This window comes from Fukomys damarensis, unplaced genomic scaffold (genome assembly GCF_012274545.1).
Source record: "Fukomys damarensis isolate Sample0158 unplaced genomic scaffold, DMR_v1.0_HiC HiC_scaffold_6, whole genome shotgun sequence".
Lineage (NCBI taxonomy): Eukaryota > Metazoa > Chordata > Mammalia > Rodentia > Bathyergidae > Fukomys > Fukomys damarensis.
In genome coordinates this window covers 42,843,157-42,865,803 of record NW_022900918.1, presented here as the reverse complement: position 1 = coordinate 42,865,803, position 22,647 = coordinate 42,843,157, and the positions used below count along the sequence as shown (strand labels likewise).

The window sequence follows — 22,647 nt, the reverse complement described above, 5'->3', positions numbered from 1 at the left end:
GGTTCAGAATCTTCCGGGACCGGGAACAAACTGCTCAAAGGCTGGGGCTGGAGGCCCCCTCTGCACAGCCAGCAAGTTTCGGGGTTTGACCCCAACACCAGAACAGCTCTCTGCTCTTAGCAGAAAATGAGGGAAACTTAAATGAGCTTATGAATTTACAAAGAAAAGGAGCCGGTTTTGTTCTTTATTGTAAGCAGACACAGGAGTCCCGCTTAATCTACAAAGTTTGGTATCATTAAGGTTACCAAGTTGTCCTTTATCTACAGAAATAAAAGTTACAAACAGTAGCATACAAAATAAATTTTACAGAAATGTTCAATTTGGTTTAATTCACAATTTAAAGTCTTAAAGCAGGTTATGAGTCATCACTGTTGGAGAATGATTTATGTTAAACGCACCTACTCTATTTAATAACTTAAAAATAAACTCTGGTGTTTATGATGGTGACAGCTACAGCTACCAATCATGGGAAATACATTTTTGAAGTCTCTGTGATTACATTACATAATGAATGGACATTTTAAATGGTAATGCAGACACACATTATAATTTTAAGTCAGAGACAATATATGCATATTAAAATTCTTTCTCAATAAGGTAAAAAATAAAGCTATATAAATTGACTTTAGTTTTTTTTCTGCAAAAGTAGAATCATACTTTCATAATACTTCCAACCTATCTTCATTAAAGCTTTGTTTATGGACATGCTGTCCATGATTCTCATTCCTGTTCACCTACTCTCTAGCTAGAAGAAAAAACATAAATAAACAGATTGCATTCGCCAACTGGTATTTTTTTTCTGGTTTTTAAAGTTATAGGTAACTCCCAAGGGAAATGTAGAATGCAAGGACTTGCTGTTGTACTGTGCCAATAAATAATATCATGGTCAATTAAAAGTGGTTGTGTGAGTTCCACACCAGCCAGGGTGGTCGCCTGAACTTGGTGCTCAGAGCCCAGGCCGGCGACTGCGCGAGACCTGGGCCGACACCTGGGCTGACACATCTGTCAGCTCGGCCTCGTCTCCTCTTCCCACCTCCACTTCCGTGGCTCCTCTTGGCCCGGGCATGGCCTTGGCCAGCGGCACTTAGACTGGGTGGCAACGTCTGCCTGCCCACGTACCTCTGGCCCACAGCCCCTTGGAGGCGCGGAGAGAACGCTGCTCCAGCTGGGGCACTGGACTCCCAGGTGGATGTGCTTGGCCAAGGTTCTGTGGTGCTGCTCAGAGCCCTCGTGCAAGTGCGGCCACACCGACTTCGCAGGATGAAGGTGCGTGTGTAGATGCATGTGTGTGTGTCTAGGGGCTTGATGGTCCCGGCCTGGCCAGAGCTTCCACCCAGGGACTTGAGGGAGAGGCAGGAAGTGTGGGATGTAGGACAGCATGTGTGTTTGTGTGTGTGCATGTACACGAGCTTGCACACACAGTGGCTGTGAGTGAACAGGGAGCGGACAGTGGGAGCACACGCATGTGCGCGTGAACACACACATATAGCCAGGTCACTGGTGTGAGCAGGGGACAGCGTGTCCTGATGTGCAGGAAGCTGTCAGCTGACCGCCTATGAACATGTACAGCAGCAGATGGGTTCAGACCCAGGAAAACGCTTTGGCTGGGGTCACTTGGGTTAGGGTCCATTTAAGGCGAGCAATAGCAACCTCAGTGAGGTGGGCGTCGCATCAAACCCATCTGAGGTCACTGTCCTGTGGCTTTTTCCCTGCTGACTTTTCTCTTGTGCCCTCTGTTTCAAACAATCAGGCACACACATCATTCCTGCAGCACGTCTGAGAGACACTGGAGGTTGGAGCGGTGCCTCCTCATGCAGACTGGGGTTACGGAGAGAGAGCGGGCTGCCCCACACAGGCCGAGTGGGGCAGGGGAACGAAGGGTGAGGATGGAAATGGAGAGAGGAGCGAAAAGCAGGCGATGCTGCCAAGGAGCAGAGCAGATTACTGTGCTTACACTGCACCCCCGGGTGCCAAGGGATGAGGAGGAGAAGAAAACGAAATCTGAAAATTCACATTCATCAGCCGTCAGCCAAATTCTTGGAATTTAAATGCAAAGTGGCCAAAATTTCATAAACTTAAAAAAATGAAAGCTTTAAAAACATACTTTAAAAATTAGATGATATGTTAGCAAATAAACAGATAAAAGAGATATAAACAGCTATGAAAATACTTCAGTGCAAAGGCAATTTTAAGATTTCTAAAAAAATACATTACAAATAATTTGTTAACTAAACATACAGAGAATCTGTCCCCCTACAGGTTTATACATTTGTACACACTTTGGGTTCTTAAAAAGGGCTGTAAAAATGCACGCTGTCTGCAGGTCAGCGTGGACCGACAGCCGAGCACGGCGCCCCACGCGGACGGAGACGGCACTGTGGGCCGTGGCCAGGCAGGTGACGTGGAGGGGATGGGAAATGGGAAGGTGGAGGCAGCCTGGATGGCGGCGTCCTCCTCCTCTCTTCTCGGCAAGATGTGACCCCAGCTCTGGTAGGCGCCCTGCGCTCGCCACCTGGCTGCTGACCTGGCCCCAGGCCTGGGTGAGGACAGGAGTGGGAGCATAGCCAGAGGCGGAGCGATCTCCAGCACCTGCATCCCGCTGGACGCCTGCAGGTGCAGGGCTGGCTCCTCTGGCTGCTGGCAGGGGCTTTTCTGCAAGGCCTTGTGCCCTGGACTGAGGGCAGCCTTGAGTGGTATCTTCCCTATGCTGGGACCATTAAGGCTACGGAACACAGATCCTTCTGGGGATGCAGACAGGTGGAAGTCACAGGGGCATCACAGTGCAGCAGCCTTCTGACGGCCTGGACACCCTGGTTAGACCTGGACAGACCCTAGGATGGCCAGGCCCTGAAGACAGCCTGCACAGGGGTACGCGGAGGTGGCTGAACTTTGGACTGCACGTGGACGTGACCCACATCAGCCCAAGATGGGCCCCCAGGGACCGTCCAGCTCTCAGTGGGAACACAGCCAGCCTGACCACTGTCACAGATCTGTCCCAGGGCCTCACGCCACCGCCCCCAGCACCTGAGGAAGGAACACTTTGCAGGTAGGGAGCTGACATCATCCCAGGCTTGTTGGGGGTGGACATTGCTGGGATCCTGCAGCGGCCTGGCCAATAGCGAGCCTTTCCCACAGTGGACACGTTCCATTCCACAGGGCAGTGGGTGGTGTAAGGAGGACCCCAATCCCTCTAAGGCCCAGCAATGCAAGGGCAGCCTCTCCTCAGCAGACCAAAGGCTTCCCAAAGCGGTGCAGTGCACAAGCAGAGCAAGACTGCAGGTCGGGTTGGACCCACAGCCGAGGTCCTCTGTGGCCCGTTCCCAGATCAAAGTGTGGCGGTTCTGCAGGAGGGAGGTGCAGAGGGGTGTCCAGGAGCGGTCCACGTGTGGGAACGCCATGGTGCAGGAGACTGAGGCCAGAGACAGCTTTTCCGAGCAATCACAGCAGACGCTGAGGACAGGAGGGTGGCACATGGGCAAGCCGGGCAGAGGCCCTGTATCAGAGCCCCATGGGTGCTGGCAGCAACGATCACAGGGTGACCCATCCTCATCTTCCCAGCTTGCACCTCAGGGCTGCCCTGGGCACTCCGTGTGCCATCATGTGGGCAAGCCTCGACAGGACGCCGGGGCTGTGATGGGGGCAGGGGCGGCCTGGGTGGGCAGGAGCACGGCATACTCCTCACTCCTCCAGAGCACGCACGGCCCCTTCCTGGGTGGCGGGCTGTGCAGGGCGGCCATGGACCTGGGGGCCCGAGTACCCGGGCTCCACAGGGAGGCAGGAGGGGAGCGCTCTGGACTGCCATCCTCACGCTGCACTTTCTGCCGGAAATGAGACACAGTCAGACTAGGGGCCTGCTCAGGAACACGCAATGCTGCCCTGCGGCACCCCTGTCCTAAGGGAAGGTCACAGGGCCCCCGTGGAGCTGCCTGCAGAAGCAGCGTCTCCACATCTCGGCACAAACCCCACCACTTTGGTGCCCAGGTCGTGGAAAGAACAGGGAGGGCAGGGCTGAGGGGCCCAGCTGGTGCACACAGAGACAGCCACATGGCAGGTGCCACCTGCGGACGATGCTGGTCCAGCTGGACATGGACTGGGCTGCATCCAGGGTGCCCCCGACACACAGCTCTCCTCTGGGTTCCAGACAGCTCTATCTGACTGGCTTTTAGGTGAAGCAATTCCCACCACTAAGGGTGGGGAACCAGTGCATGGGTGTGGAGAGGTGCTGGCCACACACGTGTGCATGTGTGTGCGTGGCGTGCTCCCTGTCTCAGCTCCCTCTCGGGCACACCACTCACCTGGGGAAGCAAATGCACCATGTGCAAAAGGGGTGCTGTTTTTGCACAGTGAACCTCTGTAACCAAACCCGGCACAGCACAGCAAAACTTTGGAGGAAAAACAGTGCAGAGTCACAGCACACCGGCCTCGCCCAGCGGGCAATGGCCGCACGTTACCTAGCGCTGCGCTAGCGGCGCCTCGACTGGGGCAAGAGGTCCTTCAGCAGGGGCCTGTCGCGGCTCGGCGTGGCGTCGGCCGGTGCTCTGTGCTGCACACGCCTCTGCAAGGGCGAGGGAGACACGGATGTGCAGGGCTCGGAGCTGGAGCCGGCGACCGCACCACAGAGGCGGCCCCAGTCCCTCAGCCGGAGGGCCCCACACGGGCTCTGGTCACGCGCAGCTCACTATACTCACGCGTGCTTGGCAGGGCCAGGGGCCAGCAGCTGGCCACCCTGTGCCCAGCAGACTGGGTGCCTGCATATGGGTTTTCAGTCTCACTGCGCTCAGTCACAGGAGAATAGGCTGAGGGTCGAAGAGCGGCAGGAGAATAGGCAGAGCCGTGAGTGTCGGGGGGGACAGACACGAGCCAGAGTGGGGACAGGGACAGCAGGTCAGTATGCAGCAGAGACAGGGCTGCGTGCACATGTATGGTGCCATATGCATGAGCCACGTCCATGACACATACATGCCTGTGTGCAGACAGGAGCAGGCTGAAAGGACCCTGTCTGCCCGGAGGCCGGCTCTGCCCACTGTGGGCCACCAGGACTATTCCTCCAAAGTTTTGCGGAGCAGAGCGTTCACTTGTGTGTGCACAGTGCATGTGGCGGCAGGGGCCAGAGGTCAGGGCACAGCTTGCGTGGCCTCCCGCACACACACAGAAGCCCTTCAGCTCCCGAGTGTTGTTGTTTAGCCCGAGCTGCTGGGACCTGATCAGCGCCAGGGGCAGCTGGAGCCGGCACTCGTCCCGGTGACTCCTCAGCTGCCCTCAGGTTGCAGACAGGGAGCTGGAGTCATGCACTTTATTCTCAGCAGCTCTGATGGGCCAAAATGAAAAGTCTGGGTCGCTGATAGTGACTGGCTTTGGACAATGTACTACCTTGGTGCATAAAAAACAAGATGGCTTATCATTAGGGAAGCCTGGCTCCGTGGCCACGCTGAGCCGCGTGCTGTCACCGTGTTTCCTGATGTGGCGGATGCACTGGGAAGCCCACGGGGTGGCCGCCATCCTGAGTGCACCCACGCCATCCTCCCACATGCGCAAGAAGGCGGAGAAGGTCACCTGGTCAGAAACTCAGACCGCTGGAGGTCTGGGAAAGCATAAAGACGGTGGGCTGCTCAACGGAAAGGCACTGGTTCCTAGCCTGCCAGTCCCGCGTCCGGAGCCGGCGGGAGCATGGACACAAGTAGTGGTTATTTAGGCAAAGCAGGGGAAGACAGGACAGGGAGAGAAGAGAGACAAGAGAAGTGAGTCGGTTACCGCGGACACATCCAGCACACATACACACGGGCTCTGCCCTGCAGCCTCCCTCCCTGCTGCCCGACTTCCCTCTCCCCTGCCAACGTCAGATCCCTCCTCTGTCGCCTGGCTAAAGGCAGACTGCCATTTATAGAGGCCGCTGCCTGTGACCTGCAGAAGTTGCCAGTAGCAGCAGGGCCTGCTCCTGAGGAGGGGTGAAGTTTCCCAGGACGCCACCAATTTGAAGGGCGGTTATGGGTGAGGAGGTTATGTGTGAGGTTATGGGTGAGGTGAACCTGAGTGCACATGGCTGTCTTCATACTGAACATGTGTCCGCCGTCATGGGCACGGGGTGTCACCATACACACACGTCTGCTGTCATGGGCACTAGTGCTGTCATAAGCATGCCTGCCCCTGGGGACCATGCACAGGTAGGGCCACTACTCTGAGGCCTGGGAGGTCGTGTCCTGAGCCTGCTGGCAGCAGCAGCAGCAGGTATATCCCAGGGAGGCTGGAGCTGGAAGCCTTGGTCCACAGTGAGACCACACAAGGCTCCAGAGAGCTCATACACTGGTCCTGCTGAACCTTCCAGGTGGTGTGGGTGGTCTGTTCAGCCCCAAGCAGACATCTGTGTCCACCCGAACAGGCTAGCGGGCACTCTGGGGATGCGGTTCCACTTCCCCACATCCCCTGTACCCACAGGAGCTGTTGTGGCCTCTGCCCTCCTCTTGTCTCTGTCCAGGCCTGCCTCACCAAAAATTTCCCTTCCCTCCCTGGAGAGAAACTGGAGAGCTATCTGCTTCTGTGTTATGCAGCCCAGGCTGTCCTGGCACTCATATCCCCCTGCCTCACCCTCCTGAGAGCAGGATTATAGGTATGTGCACCGTCCCAGGCATGGAAACCTGTGCTTTAAGGAGCTCCTGAGCGGACGGGGGATGGGAAGCCTGGACAAGTTCACGCCTCCTCACCCTGTCCTACTCCTGCCCAAGGGAGGACAGCAATCCCAGCTTCCCTCACATGCCAGGGCGCTGGGCTAGGCACCCTTCAGAATAAGCCAGCTTAACCCAAAGCAAGGGTTAACGTGAATGTTTTGTGGACTGGCAGAAAGTAATTCATCTGTATCAATCTCTGTCCTATCCTTTGTCATAACTCAGCTGTTACTCTAAACACTGGAGTAGAGCCGGTCCTCTTGGGTTTTAGCCAATTAAAATGTCTGCCTTAATTTAATGTTTAAGGCACGCATCACTCGGAGGCTCCTGCGCTGGCCTTAGCCTTACCCCATTTGCTCAAAAGCAAACCTTCCACGCTGCCTCTCGGCCCTACCTGCTTCCCACGTCTGGCTGCCCAGCACCTGGCCTCAGCCAGCTCCGTACCTGGGTTCGCTCGGTCGCCGTGGGCCACAGCTGCCTGCACAGCACCTTCTTGAGGACATCAGGGAGGAGGCTGACGGAGATGAGCAGGATGATGCCGAGCCAGGCCGGCCCACAGGACAGCATGTGCATGAACACGTAGTACATCCTCTGGTAGCTGAGGAATGGCCTGCCGGGGTGGCCCAGCATTAGGCTGCACTGCCCATGCTACACCTCGCCATGTCGCTCCCACCAGCTGCCTCCAACTCACAGTGGGAAACAGGATGGAAGCCTGCTCTAGGGTGCTGTGGGCCCTCATGTGGGACAGGGAGAAGGACGTATATGATGTCGGGCCCGAGGAAACAGGAGCCCCAGAGTTCAGTTTGAAACAGGAAAAGCAGCAGGATGGGAAAGGGCGGTGGCTCCCATCATGGCCTGGCCACGGATGGGAACTTGTTCTGGTTTAGGTCTAGATCCTGTGGCAGCCTCCTGCACTCCAAGGTGGGGCCTTTCGAAGGTGACTGGATCCTGGGACTCATAGCAGACCATCAGGAGGAGGGGCCTGGGGAGGTGAGCGTGGCCTGGAAGGGTTCACTTCCTTCCCAGCTCCTCCCTCCTCTCCCTGCTTCCTGTCAGCCCTGCCCTGAGCAGCTCTCCTCCACCAGGTCCCTCTGGCCTGCTGTCCTGCCTTGGAGCCAGCTGACTATGGACTGAAATGTGAGCCACAATAAACCTCTCCTTCCTTAAATTGTGGGTGTCAGGTGTTGTGTTCCAGCAAGGAGGATGGAGACTAAGACAAGACCAGAGGAGAAGGCAGAGCCCTGAGCACCAAAGCAGGGGCTCGGGACACACAGCACGGAGGGCCCTGGAAGCTGGGGAACTTGTGCTGTGCTGACTCTGGCCTGGGCAGCTCCTGAGAAGAGGATGGGACCAGAGCTGGTGGCTTGCTCTGTCCTGCCTGTGGTGTCCCTGCCACATCATGGGCAGCTGGGCCCTCTGCGGACGGCGCTGGTGCCTGTGGACTGGTGGCCCCAAAGCACAGTGGGTCAGTGAACTCTCTACACCCTCACCTCAGGTGTGGTGCTACAGCAGCAGAGCCAGCCCATGACACCCAGGCATGGCACATGTGTGCAGCATACACGGAACCCACCCAGACCCAGCACAGAAGATGGGGAACCACACACAGCTCCCAGAGCCTCACCAGATGATTCCTCCCCAGAGCAGCGAGAAGACGACGTAGAAGAGCAGCGACCCCCAGATGACAAAGTGATTTATCCACGTCCAGTAGTGCGTGTCCAGTGCGAGCTGTGGGGACCGGGTGAGGGGCAGCCAGGCACTTCAGTGGATGCAGAGTGGCTGCAGTGTCCCAGAAAACAGCCACCCAAGCCCAGGGTTGCCAGCCGGGCCAGGAAGCAGCAGAGCCCTGCTGGATACCATTCCCGGGAGGACACAGGGAGGAGGACGCAGGTCCTGGGCAGCCACCAAGCACTTCTCCTGGGGCTGGTGGCTGTACTGAGAAAGCTGCCTGCATCCAAGATTCCCTCAGATGGGTTTGGGGACTGCCATGATGCTGTTTTACACAGACTCCACCGGCTTTCCAGTGTTCAGGCTCCCGTAACATTCACTTGTCTAAATTGTTCTGATTACAATGGGATAGGGCTGCTTGCTGTTTGGAAGAATGCTGACCAGAATCCTCCCTTCACTCTGGCACCCTGGAGGCCCGAGGGCTGCATGGCCCAGGTGTGCCAGGACCCTGCCCCTCTGGAGTTAAACCCAGGTGGGCCCTGTGGGGTGCTGTGTGGACAACGGTCTGGGAGTTCAGCAGGTGAACTGTGGCCACCACTCACCTTCAGAGTGACCGTGAACACCATCACAGTGAACACCAGCGTCCCAAAGGTCCAGTTCCCAAACATCTGCGGGTGAGAGTCCGAGTGAACCCCTGTCCACGAGCGCCCTGCCACGCCCAGCTGGAGGCCAGGCAGACCTCCCAGCCCTGGGTGCAGCAGTCAGTCCAGACCAGAGCCTGAGCCCAGGGAGCTCAGGGGCCCTGTCAGGCCCTGGGAGCTCAGCCAGCACACCGAGGGCACCGCAAGCTGTGCTGAACACGCACGGTGCACACCCAGGACCTGCCACCTGCTTCCTATAAAAGAAGCTTTTCCTGCTGACCCAGCTGCCTCCCGCCACAATGGACAGCCCATGGCCAGCTGGACATCAGGACATGGAAGGGGACAGCATCAGGAAGGGGATGTGGGGGACAGATGTGACAGATGACAAAGGCTGTGCCTCCACAGCCAAAGCTAAAGACGTAGCAACCAGACCTTGAGAAAGGGGACCAAGAGGGACTAGGACAGGTGGGAGGTGCAGACAAGGCCAAAGCCTGGGGACACATTTCCGGGAACTCCCTGCACTCAGCTGGCTTAGAATCTGTGCCTGCCAGGCCGAGTGGCCAGTCTGCCAGCTCTGGACAGAGCCTCCAACAGGCAGTTCCCAGCAGCTCTCTAAAATAAAGCCAAGCATCACAGGGAACCAAGAAGCTGGAATGCTCCTGGCTTTCCTCTGGTCTGTTTCAATTAAACATATATACATATAAGCCTGTCCCTACAGCCCATGACTCAGTGTCGCTCAGCGTGCGGCCCGAGTCCTGTGACGCCCGGCAGTGAGGACGTCCTTTCAAGATTTGACTCTGACAGTCCGCACGGACTTCTTGGGGTCCCATGGGCAGGGCCATCTCCCTCCCTTCTTGTCTTCACCCTCAAGCTGAGAGCGGCTTCGTCCTTTTGCTAAGGAAATTTGGGCAACATAGTGTCCAGCTCCGCGCGGGGCTTGACCAGGCGGCTCTGCCTGCGGGAGGTGGCTGTGTCTGGAGACGTTTCTGACCATCACTCTGAGGCAGGAGGTGGCAGCGGACTGCTAACCACACAGGACACCTGCAGAGAAGGAGCCATCCAGCCGCCAGGTCCACGGTGCTGCAGCTGGAACCTCAGAAGACGCTCCTCAGGGACTCTGCTGTTAGGGGTGGTGACACTGGGATCAAACCCCGCCCAGCTCGTGCCTACTCACATGTGCTCTACCTCCAAGCTCTGCCCCCGCCAGCCTGTGGTTCACTTCCTGCAGAAGCATCTGGAGACAGGCGGGCCGCTGGGCAAGTGTGCAGTGTCCTGGACCCAACTCCAGCAGGACTTGAGCCACCACCATCATCTGCAGGCAGATGAGGTGCAACTTCCTGTGTCCAGAGCTGAGGGCCCTGAGAGGCACCAAGCTCCCTGCTCCCTGCCCGAGCCCCTTGAGGACCCCACGGGATGACAGTGTAGTGCTCCAGTGCCTTGCTCTTCTCCGTCGAGTCTTATGGTCTGTCACGGGTGTCAACTTCTCCTGGCCTCAGCCCAGACCCTTCCTCTCCCGCCGTTCTTCCCTCCCTGGCTCCCTTCTAGGGCAAGTGTTCCCGGCTGGGTGTTTTCTGCTCACAAACCCGGAACGTGTGCAAAGTTTTCCGCAGCAAACACGATGTGTCAAGGCCATGTCACTTCTCTGCACCCCCGTGCTGACCACTGACCGCTCCCCAATGAGCCACACCCAGGGACTTCCTGACTCCCACTGCGGCTGTTCCCCACCCTGTGCACTCATCTGGAAGCCCTGCCACGCAGCCATGACAGTGGTGTGGACAAGGGCTTTGTCTGTGCCGCCAGGAGAAATCCAGGGTGTTTGACGTCTGTGCAGAAACTGCCCCGCCGCGAACTCTTCCTACAGAGGTTGCCTGCGATCCTCCTGCGTGTCACACGGCATGTGGCCTACAGCATTCCCACAAAGGAGCCACTCATGGGTCCTGCTCACTCCCATGGGCGCCGCAGACTCTCCAGTGTCATAGGGCGGAACAGTGGGCGGCCACTGTGAAGCAGTGCTGCAGGCTCCCCGAGCCTCTGTGGAACCCCCAAGACCCTGTCTTTGGTCCCCGGTGTAGGCTGACACCTGTGACTCGAGCTCACGGCAGCTGTGGTTGACATCTGGCCCTGCACACGCATTGGCTGCCGGAGCCCACTCATGCTCCGCAGGTTCTCCGCACCGTGAGTCACAGTCCCCCAAGTGGCAGGGCTGCAGGCTGCTGGCTGGGCTAGGCTGACAACCCTGCCGGCTCCGTCCTGAGCTCATCCTTCGTTGTTTCAGGCTCACAGATATGTCTGTCCAGGAGTGCTGGCAACAGGCATGTGGTGACAAGCGGGGACGTGGAGTCCCTGACAGCATCCTCCCCGGTGGACACAGCTTCATGGGCTCCAGGAACCTGGTAGGACCCAGGCCAGGGAGCAGAAGATGGTAATGCGGGACCAGAGATGGAAGGGACCTGTGAGGGGTCAGCTGGGAGGTTCTTGGAGGCAAGGCGTCAGTCACCCTCTGGAGCAAGGAGCGGCCCGCTGCCCTCCTCTGTGACCAGTCTTCAGGGCACTCCTGGAGCAACTGTCACTGTTCCGTGCGGTGCTGAGCCCAGGTGACACAGATGGTGTGAGCATCTGGTCCCAGCGACGGGCCCACCCGACTCAGCTCCTTTCCTGACCTCCTGACCAGCACTGTGCCAGGGAGGGACCTGCAGACAGGATGACGTCATGACGGTAAGCATGGGATGAGCTAGGGGACCCGGGCTGTACGCCTGAGGTACACATAGATGCCAGGGCAGGGCCCGACTCAGGATGGGGCCCTTTACTGCATCATGGCCTGAGCACCAGGAACTGTTCAAGCTAAGCTCAAATGAGCAATGAATTCCACAAGAACGCAGAGTTCAGGACAGTGAAACATGTAACTAATTCTCAGGACCAACCCAGTAAAAGTGATGCTACATGAAAGATGACCTTGTGAGGAGAAAACAGGTACAACGGGGGTCAACATCACTAGACACACAGCAAGACTGTCCCCGGTCCAATAGGTGAGGGGACGAACACAAAGAGCGGAGAGGGGTGATACGCACGAAAGCGGCGGGGCCCAGGCTACCCTGGGGGGTGCTGGGAAGCGGCCCCTGACGTCACCAGCAGTCACCCCGGCCAGCGGCGTAGCGTCAGAGGCTTCGGACGTGCCCAGTACTGTGCCTGCTGGGGTAGCTTGGGCCCACCATGCAGAGTCCCTGCTCATGGTGCCATCATCGAGAAAGGCAATGTGCTCGGCCCTGGCTCCTGGAGGCCCTCACAGGGAGGGGAGTCCACAAGACGTGAGAACCACACACAGCTCACTGCCAAGGAGGGCAGGAGCAGGAGCAGGGGCAGGAGGAGCAGCCGACAGCAGCTCGACCCACGAAGCACACGGAGGAGGGAACGAGGGAAAATATTTTCGAAAAATATTTTATTTCTAATGCACTCCAAAAACACAGAGAGGACACACTCACAATCGTCTTACCATGTGTGTGTTGGTGGTCATTATCTGAGGGTGGGAAGGGAAGCGAGTGGCAAAAAGAAAAAAACGAGATACAAATAAAACAAACCCCAGAAAGGATGCAAACAACCGCAGCGGCATGCCCACCAGCACCTGCACAGCTCCGCACAGCCAGGGAGCTGCCTGTGCACACAGGAAGTCCTGCAGCACGCTCCCTACGCCCAGGCCCCGGTCGGGGCTTTGCCCTGGAGGTAACTACACCACTAGGCACCAGCTATTGGGAGCGTCGCGGAGCACCGGGGAAACTGGGAGCACCTTCCCTTGGGGCTGGGGCTGCAGAGCGCGGTACACGCTGGCCTGCGCGGTGGTGACACAGCACAGGTGTGTCCTCCTAACTGGCCACACACCCTCCACAGCGGGCTGTGCTCCTGCCTCACAGGAGGACCATGGGGCTCGGGGCTCCCTGGCAGCCGGCCAGCAAGGCTGTGCCCTGCACTCACCTGCCCATTGCTGGTCACAGTCGTGTTTTCAAACATGAAGTAAGCACCAAAGAAGAAGACCAGGGCATCGAACACCCCCAGGAACGTCCAGTAGATGAACACCCGCCAGCGGAGCAGCGCGTTCTTGGCGATGTCCCTGTGCGAGGACAAAGATGGGCCCAAGAGCAATGCACTTCAGACCACACTGTCTGCACACCTGGTCCCTGAGCTCTGTGACTCACAGATGCCCGGGTCACACCTGTCCTCGATGGACAGTGGCATGGAGCACAGTGCAACGTGCACCAGCAGGAACGGCCTGGTGACAGGGTTTGTCAGCAGCCCACTTGATACTCAGGCCTATGCACCCAGAAATCACCCCGCAGGACAGTGTCCAAGATGGGCACGGGCTCCCAGGCCCCAGGCCTTGGGCCCTGGGTGACAGCCACACTCAATGGAGGAGCGAGGAGGGTGGGGCTCCTGCAGAGGCCCCGGGATGCAGCAGTGGCTCTTGGGCCTGCACACACGCAGACAGCCTGCAGAAGTACACACACATGTGCACACATGCAAGAGGGGTGCAGGGAATCCAGGCTGCCTGAGGGAGGGCGAAGGGCGCCCACGTCAGCTCCTGTGAGCTCCACATGAGGTGTCACGGCAGCGTCCTTACAACTGCACGTGTATCTACGGAACCTGAGTCAGTGTTCATTCACTGAAAGAGACCTCAACACACAGGAACATCGAACCTGACAGAGATCACAGAGGGTACTCTGAAATACCAGAAAAACATCTTCTGCTTATTACTAAAATAAAAAGAAAAAGCTTTTCAAAAGAAAAGAGCACATCATGGTTCAGATCTACAATGTCCCCCAAAGCCTCCTGTGTTTGAAGGTGGGGCTCTGGGACACTGGCCAGACAGTGAGGTGCTGTGCTCACAGTGACTAATAATCTGTCAAAGAGTTCATGGTTGCATGTGCTGTTGGGAGGGGAGCAAGATGGCCTCTGGGAGGGAGCCTGGAAGGGTGTGTTCTTGTCCCCTTGCTCTCTCTGCTCCCTGGCTGCCATGAGCTGAGCAGCCAGGCCCCTCTGCCGTGTCCTTGCTGCCTTGGAGCAGGCTGCCCATGAACTAAACCCTCTGAAGCCGTGAACTGGATAAACTTCTCCCACTGGGATTTGGGCGCCAGGTATGTCCCCAGTGACGGGAAAGCTGAGTACTGTGGAGACACTGCAATCATAACAGAACACTCATGGCTCCTAAAGGTAACTCAGGTCACTGTGTCCTGTGGGCCTCACAGGACAGGGCCTCAGCCTCAGCCCTTCCGTGACACTCAGCAGCACATGCATGCCACACATTTTAAGTGCAGCCCGTCATCTGTCAACCGTGAAGTGTGCTCGTGGAGACGATGTGGCCACCTCTCTGTCACTCCGAGGGAGCCAGAGAACTGGCTGGTCCTGAGCGGGTCCGGCTTTCATATGCCTTCCTCGGGACTGAGCACTGCTCCGCCCTGCGCCTGTGGGGAACGCACCTGTACAGGGATGGGTCCCTCTTAAGCACATCAATGCCCACATGCTGCTCCATCAGGCTGTAGAGCAGAATCGGGAGGGAGGTGAAGCTGATGTTGTAGAGGGTCAGGTATGCGGTATCGTACAAAGTCTGCGGAGGAGAAGCCACGCGAGCATCACGCTCCAGCCCACAGACACCGATGTTCTGACTCAATACAAAGAGAACCACACACACAAAATGCATCTCACAGGCACCAGGAGCCATCTTTCCACAGCTACAGACAGACAGCAGGAGAATTGAGGCCGCACGAGTGTCAGAGTTACAGTCACAGCTGACAGGAGGCCCTTCTGACCTGCCTGTCCACCCCTGCAGACGCCCCAGGGGAAGCCTGCAGTTCTGGTCACTCCCTCCCAGCTCGGGCTGCCTGGTTCTGCTGCTACAGATGAGAGCAGCTGGCTCACTGTGCCCATCTGAGTGATGGGCAACACCGGTGACAGGACAGGCAACTGTCTGGGCATCAGGTGCCAGGAGCCTTCTGGTCCCTACCCACAGTCAGACCCCGAGGTGAGCAGAGCCCTGGGCACACAGGCGTATGGCCAGAGCCCAGTGACACAGGGTTGCCCGGGGCCCTGTCACTCCCGGGCCTGCGTCTAGGAACGCATTGGCTTCTCACCCTAGGGGCAGCAGAGGACAGGGCCTGGACTCCTCCCCACCCCATGTACCCCTGGAGGCCTCGCCTCTGCAGCTACCTGCTGGGGTCAGCAGGGCACAAGATGAATGTACTCACACACTGCACTGACCTGTTGCGAAAACCCACAGAAGAACTGGTATAAAAACTGGGGGAAAATGAAGCAGACATTCTGAAAGACAAGGCACAGCCATGGTTACTCATCCCCAAGAGTGGCATCCCAGTCTTTGGCCTCGCAAGCCGCCCTTACAAACACCCTCTTCATGGAGGGACTGACCTAGGCGGCCCCAGGTTCCCTAGGGTGCTGAGGACAGGCTCAGGAAGTTTCCCCTCACCCCAATGGCAACGAAGATGTCTGCATTCTGGGCAGGGGATCACAGACAAGGCACAGGGGATGCAGGAGTCAGAGTGTAGGAGGGCAGCAGAGGTGAGAGCCACCAGGTTAGGGCTGCCCCGCAGAAGCCGCAGCAGCCACTTCCCGCTGGGCCACCATACACGCGGGGGACCGAGGAAGCTGCTAAGGTCTGCTCGCAGCCACTGGGCCAACCCCTTCTTTCTGACAGTACTTTGTTTTAGATAAGTGACCCGTGGCGGCATCGCGCCATCCCCAAAAGTGTTGTGCCACTGTGTGAATTTACCACATGCCTGAGATGGGCGCAGAGCGATGCCTCCTACCTTATAAAAGAAGTATTGCACAAGCTCAGATATCCTAATGTAATAAAAATGCCCGTGAACAAGAAGCATCTTCTTTAAATGCTTGAATTTTGGGATTGCATAGTCGCTGTTCCTTGCAGCCTGCCGGCCCTCCTTCCCAATGACACCTAGGAGGAAGAGGGGCTGCGTTTCTCCGGTGCTCTGCACATTGTGACACTGCCACTGCCTGGGTGAGGTGACTCACGGGGTCCCGGGATTTGCTGCCCCCCCAAGTGGCCGTGGCTCACCTATGCCCACGTGGGCCTCCAGGATCATGCTGACATCGTTCGCGCCGTCACCGATGGCCAGTGTGATTGGGTGCTCTTTGGAAAATTTGATTAGCTTAACAATCTGGAAAAGAAAGAGCACAGGGCTTATCTTCACGGTTTCATTTCTGCTGGTCAGTTCACTAGGCTGAACTAGCAGAGACCGAACATTAGTCTAGGAAAGGGAAAACAGCTTGCTTAGTGCCAACTTTTGACACTCATCTGTTCTTCCACATAGGATAAAATCTGCTTCACGTTGGAAGCCAAGCAAAGTGAAGTAGAAGTCACTAAGCTGGACCGCAGTGACCTGGAACAATATTCATGGATTCACTATCTGGGGACAGAGGGGACCACATCTGCAAGAAGGTTTCTATCGTACAGCTAAGTTTTGAAATAAGCGATTCCTGATGCTATTGTAATTTTCAAACTTATCATGTGTGCAAAATAAAATCTGGCAACTTAACAGTCGTCCCAAGTTTTCAATTCAGTTCTTTAGTTACTTTTCCCCCACACATCTAAGTGTATAGGCTTTGGATGTTTGGCTGTGAAGAAAAAATGGCGTGGATTGTCTCCTTGCTTCAACAAGGAAGCTGGGAAAATAAATCCATTCAACTTTTCTAAGATCATTCAAGAGCTTAACAAATACAGTGCTGTTCTGGAAATCGCTTTGCAAGGCCTCCACACTGCTGGGCAAACAAGAGGCAGAAAAGAGACCGAGCCACTGTGTCCCAAATGGGAGGCGTTGAACCCCAAGAGCTGTCTGGCACCCTCGTTTCTGTCCCTGACCTGTAGGCACAGCACATGCTCACGGGCCAAGGTCACCTGTGAGGTGGTTCATCCTCATAGCCAGGCCAGTTCCTCTTGTGAACATTCAGTCAACTGGCCGCCTCTACCTAAAACGTGTGACCAGAGATGGCTATCTTCCAGGCTTACAGATGCGGGAAAGACACCGGTCTTTATGCCTGTCATATGCATTTTCCACAATGCATTGCAAGTATTTAAAAAAACACTGCAGGTGTGTTTCCCACAAGAGCACAGGGCACGGGGAGAACGCGAGGCCAGAGTCGGGAGATGAGAGCCATACCTCCACTGCTGCCTGCAGCTGCTCACCCTGTGCGAGGCCCTCCGATGGGCAGGCCAGAAAACCCTGGCTGCCTATTGCGCCAAGGCCAAGCAGGGTCCCTGTAGGCAGCACGCATCAGGGCTCCAGGATGCCAGCCCTCCCTCGGGACAGCCAGGGCCTGGAGGTCACACGAGTCCCTACCCTCCCTTGTGGCTGTGGGTGACGTAAGGTCCAGGCTGTAAATCTGTCATTTTCCACAAGGCACCGCCTTGCTGGACAGAGACTCGGGCTGCAGCACCCCTCGAGGGTCCTCCCATGCCATGCCACCCCACCCCGGGACGCAGGCGGGACCTGGGCCTTCTGCAGGGGCGCCATCCGGCAGCACAGCACAGCGCTGCAGTTCCGGCAGATGTCCAGGAAGAGCTCACGGTAGTTGGCGGAGCTCCCGTCTTCACGTGGCTTCATGATCAGGGACAGCGCCGCTCCGTCGATGATGAGCCCATAGTCGTGCATATCTGTGGAAAGCCTGCAAGAGGACGCAAACCAGAAGGGTCACTCGGTCACTAATCTCTGACCGGCACAGTCTACTTCCAGGCAACTAGAGATGTTATTAAGAAAGTAGCATTTCTCGTTCCATTAACAGAACCTTTATAGTACTGGCTTCACACTTTGACCACATGGAGAAACTGTCTTAATCAACACTTAGGGAAGTCGAGTGCACAGCTCTCTGGACTTGTGTGGGGCGGCAGGTGGGGGCAGTCTTTATCTTGACTTGCGGCCCCTGCAGCTCACTCACAGTACCTGCCCTGCTATGGTGCCCTGGGCTTTCTGCCAGTACGACCTGAGCTAGTAAGAACGTGCTTGAAATTTTCTCTTTGCCAGACTTCAAAATTACAAAGAAACATCTCTGACCCTGGAAAGTTCTGTGGAACAGGCGAAGAGGATGCCTTCACGTTATGTGGGTGTAATTCCAAGTGTGTGTATGATTTGGGAGCGTATTTGCTTTACCCACATGCAGGAGAGTCCAAAGTCATCCGAATGCAACCTCATCTCAGAATACAGTCAATGAAGGGAAGGATGGCACCGGGAAAAGGAGTCCGCCTAAGCTGCAGACGACCCCAGGAGGGGTGCTGCCCTCACACGGCTGGCCCGGACTAACCACTGCCCGGGAACCCCCACTACGCCCAGCAGCGTGAACCCGTGGTGCACACGTGTGCAACACACCCTGCCCGGGTGGAGGTCTAAGCCTCGTTCAGCAGCCCCCCAGGCCCCGGCCTGAGCCTGACTCGGGAGCGGGGCACCACCCACCCTGAGAAATGGTCCCGCGTCAGGCTCCCGCTGCAGCGCAGCACAGTCTTGCTGAGCTCGAAGAGCACGTCGTGCAGGCTCTGCTCCTCGATCCTCTTGGTGGTCAGTTCCAGCAGCTGTGTGCCCCTGCGGAAGAGCCTGCAGGCATAGCAGGTGGCTGCTGCCGTCTCCATTTTGTCCCCCGTGAGGACCCAGACTTTGATACCGGCTTTCTGCAGCGCCTCGATGGTGTCTGCAGCTTTCTCCTGGAGTCTGCACAACAGAAACCGGACAGATGCAGCCATCAGGGCTGACACACACAGCTGAGAGAGGACGTCAGGATCTGGACGCTTTAAAATTAGTTTAGGGCTGAGCATGGTGGCACACACCCAAACCCGGCACTCTGGGAGGCTGAGGAAGGAGGACCGCAAGTTCAAGCTCAACCTCGGCAACCTGGTGAGATCCCGTCTCAACAGTCAAAGGGCTGAATATGTGGCTCACCATGAGTTCAAGTTCAGTGCTCAAAACTAAAAAAGAATTTAGTCTCCCAGAGTTGGAAAGCCAGACTGTACTGGCTCAGGATTCCAAAAATAGGAGTTGATGCTTTACAGCCCCTAACCTGTGTGGCAGGCAGACACAGGTGGGAGACTCAGGAGGGAGCGTGGCTGCGGAGTGACCACCATGTGGTCAGCACTTCTGCTGGCCAGCAAGGACTCACTACGGGGCGAGGCTTTCAGGCAAGTATAAGGGTCATGATGACCAGCAACTGTCATGCACTGTTCCACCTCCGGCCGTGTCCACCTGTCCGTCCCACCAGGCTCCACACGTCTGCTCCCCCACCCTCGAGGATCAGTGCCCCCGTCCCCAGCCGACAGCATCCTGCTGAACCACTGAATGACCAGTGGGGTGCCTAGCACTGCTCACCAAGCCTTTCTGTAGTGCACACGGGCGGCCAAGTCCTCACTCCGGGCTGAACGAGGGAACAGGACCTAAACAAAGCCCATCAACCAAACCCAGACTACCCTACTGTCCAGTTCCCACTTGAGCTGAGAATCCAGGGTGTGGCTTGAGGGCCGTGGAAAGGGGGTCTTGGAGAGAAGAACTTAGGGCTCGGGTCTAAGACATTAGACTTTTTGGTGATAGCCACTTCCCAGGGACAAGGGCTCAGCCTCTCAAGTCCCTGCGTCATTGGTGTAAGCTGGGTGTGTCTTTTCGTCTTCCTTCACTGTGAGCTCAGTCTTCTCTGTGCAACTGGGAAGCTAGAAGCTCTTTCCCTGGAGACTGGGAAATCTGTGCTTGGTAATTTCACCCCTGTAATTCCCAGTTTTTACAATACTCCTTCCAGTTCCTTCAACAAGCAGTAACATACATATTGAGGCTATTAAGATCTAAAAAGTAACTCCTGCATTCAGATGAACTAGCAATAACTCAGGAACAGAATTAGTTACTAACTCCATCCCAAGGGATAATTAAAAAATGGTAGATCTTGATTTCCTAGCATGATGTGAAAGTAGTTCCTACTATTTTCCTGAGAAGTATGATTTCACTCATCGTATCTGTGGACACAAAAGCAACCTGCACGGTGACTGCTGGGCTGTCACTCCAGGCAGGCAGGCAGACAGGGCAGTCTCGCTGGTAACATGGCCTCCATCCCACCCCATCCTCGCCGCCCCTGCCACAATGTTGGTCCTCACCGGTCCTCCACAGCCGTTGCACCGAGCAGAACGAGGTCCTTCTCTATCTGCTCGTAGGCCTCGCCCAGCTTCTTGTCCCGGTCCTGGAGCGCCACCTTGGCAGCCTGCAGCAGCCCACAGACAGCCTCATACTCCTCGGGGACGAGCCTCTTGTAGGCCACACACAGCGTGCGCAGCCCCTCCTGCCAACACAGTGCAGACGCCGCGTGACCTGCTGGAAGTGCTGTCTCTATGCCCACGAACCGGGATGGGAAGCCAGTATCTGAACCCAACCACCCTGCACTACTACCGAGGCATCGGTGTCCCAGTTACCACAGATCTAGAGACCTGAGCAACTACGACCACAGGGGCCCTTGCCCCGGAAGACTTGCTGCTCTACCCTGATGAGCGTGATGCTCCGTTTAACCCGTGCAGGATAACAATGCCCCATTTCGAAAGTGGGTTCCTAAGGCACAGGTGCTATGTGGGGGTGGGGTGCTTGGCACTCGATGCGGGGCCCTGGGAGTCGCTGACCAGCACCAGTGCGTACACAAGTTTCTCACAAGGGACGGGGCAGCTGTTCAGACTGTGATGCCACACTGACCCTTCCATCAAATTGGACAGCCCAGTGCCCGTCCAGGAGTGAGGATGGACACACTGTGGCCTGTCCCTCGATTTGCCACCACCCAGGAGAAAAAGGATTAAACGTGGGCGCCCATACCCAGGTAGGTGAATCTCAAAACAGCTTGTGTCCAGGGCAAGAAGCCACCTAAATACTTCAGGCTTTATGATCCCACGGACATACAAGGCTCAGCAGTGAGCCCCAATCTTCCAGGACAGTAAACAGAGTGGGGTCTGTGGGAGGGAAAGAGAGTCTCCCAGGGAGGCCCAGTGGAAGGGCCGGTGGATGGTCCAGGGCAAAGCTTTCCCTGTGCACACACAGGTCTCTGCTCATGGACTTCTAGGCCCTACCCTGCACAGGCTGGTGCAGGCCCGTTACAGCTCAGCAGTGCTTCTTTCTTTTAAAAAGCAGATGCGCTTAAAATCTTCCTAAGGCACATGGTGTAGCCCCCACTCTCTCTAGGAAACATGCTCCCTCCTATCAGCAGGGCGGCACCCTCCAGAAGGCCTGCAGGACGAGAGGAGCTGCCGGCTTCTGGTGTCACTTGGGGTGACTCCAGCAGGAAGGCACGGGACCCTCCAGGTTTCCACAGGAGGCCTGAGCAGCAGGATTTCAAAGATTGGGCCCAGCTGGTTCGAGGAGGACCAGTATGTTCGTGGAAGCCCCCTGGGGAACTGTGGTGATGCTATGCAGAGAGAATGTTTGTGTTTGGGGCTTTAGGAGCCAAAGCAGGAAGCTTCCAATCCCCAGGTCATCAGTGTCCCCATCTGGTCTTTGTTACTGGGGCTGCGAGGAACCAGGAAGGCTCATGGCACCAATGGACCCATGGCTGGAAACAAGGCCTTCTGTGCAGGTGCTGCCGGATAGCAAGCACAGCACCCTCTGGTGCGGAGGGGTGGGGACCCAGGGCTGCTCCTCACCACGGCGTTGCGCTCCACACGGGACCGGATCTGGTCTACTTTGCCTTTGATCACTCGGGGGAAGATGGAGGAATCTGCTCCTTTGCAAAACAGATATATTTCCCCTGCCAAATGAGACAAGACGACACCGGGTCACAACCTGGGGAGACCAAATTATGTCTCAAATCTTACTGTTGTTAAAAACCCAAGCCAGAAGGGCAGCACAGAGACACAGGAGGTGAGGATGATCCGACCTACAGGTGACCGGAGCCCCATATTGTGCCTTCAACCTGAGCCCTAGGGTCCACCAGGTGGAGGCCTCTTCTGGGGGCACCAGGCACGGGTGCGTAGTGACCTGAAGCCTGGAAAGGCAAGCCTAGATCCACTCTAATGTGGTGCTGCATGCGGTGATGGAGCTGGACCGTCCTCTGCGGGAGCCACCGAGGGTGGCACCGAGGGTGGCAGGTGAATGCCTGGCCTGGCCCACTCCCAGGTGGGCACAGGGAGGGCACAGCCCTGGGCAATGCCTGGGACCAAGGCCCAGGGCTCAGTGTATGCCAAGCATCCACCATGCCTGTCCCCAGATCCTGGGAGGCTCTACCCCCGAGAGGTGCAAAGGGGAAAACCCCTGAGACCTGGATGTGACCCTTGCCCCCAGTGACACGATGGCCTCACGATGTCAGCCATGATGATGGTGACCATGACATCGCTGGTGGGAGGCCATGCCGTCATGATGTAACCTACGGCCCGAGGGATGCCGGGCAGCGTGGTGCTGGACAGACGTGGGCAGCGGCCTGAGGATGCAGAGGTCCTGGCCCAGGTGACCTTGCAGGACCCCAAAATCAGGTCCCTGGTAAGTTGCCGCTCGGGCTGACCTGTGTCCTCTGTTGCCGTGTGTCACTTGCAGCTGGGGCCGGGTCATCAGCAGGTGGTGCATCCCTACATGGCTCCTGGAGCATGTTGGTGGCCTGTATGTCACCTAACCTCCCTGTGGCCTCTGCTTGCCAATCCTCTGCAGCACAGTGTGACAGCTTCCAAGACAGGACTT

At 56.9% G+C, this 22,647-nt stretch overlaps 1 protein-coding gene across 4 annotated transcripts in view; it reads right to left on the bottom strand.

Moving 5' to 3' along the window:
• Positions 1-1,729: 1,729 nt before the first annotated feature.
• Positions 1,730-22,647, bottom strand: part of Atp11a (ATPase phospholipid transporting 11A) — a 67,973-nt gene continuing 47,055 nt past the window's right edge. For 2 of the 4 annotated variants that reach the window (XM_033760980.1, XM_033760977.1), the window contains exons 17-30: positions 21,621-21,724; positions 20,100-20,281; positions 18,427-18,678; positions 17,470-17,644; positions 16,038-16,140; positions 15,772-15,917; positions 15,209-15,268; positions 14,431-14,558; positions 12,932-13,067; positions 8,927-8,992; positions 8,281-8,384; positions 7,104-7,269; positions 4,452-4,555; positions 1,730-3,818 (exon numbers count right to left, since the gene is read on the bottom strand). In XM_033760980.1, the coding sequence (XP_033616871.1) occupies positions 4,463-4,555; positions 7,104-7,269; positions 8,281-8,384; positions 8,927-8,992; positions 12,932-13,067; positions 14,431-14,558; positions 15,209-15,268; positions 15,772-15,917; positions 16,038-16,140; positions 17,470-17,644; positions 18,427-18,678; positions 20,100-20,281; positions 21,621-21,724 (1,715 nt within the window). In that variant the 3' untranslated portion in view covers positions 1,730-3,818; positions 4,452-4,462. Of the gene's footprint in view, positions 3,819-4,451; positions 4,556-5,553; positions 5,636-7,103; positions 7,270-8,280; positions 8,385-8,926; positions 8,993-12,931; positions 13,068-14,430; positions 14,559-15,208; positions 15,269-15,771; positions 15,918-16,037; positions 16,141-17,469; positions 17,645-18,426; positions 18,679-20,099; positions 20,282-21,620; positions 21,725-22,647 lie in introns of all 4 variants that reach the window. The other 2 variants (XM_010619955.1, XM_033760978.1) reach the window with 2 other exon arrangements.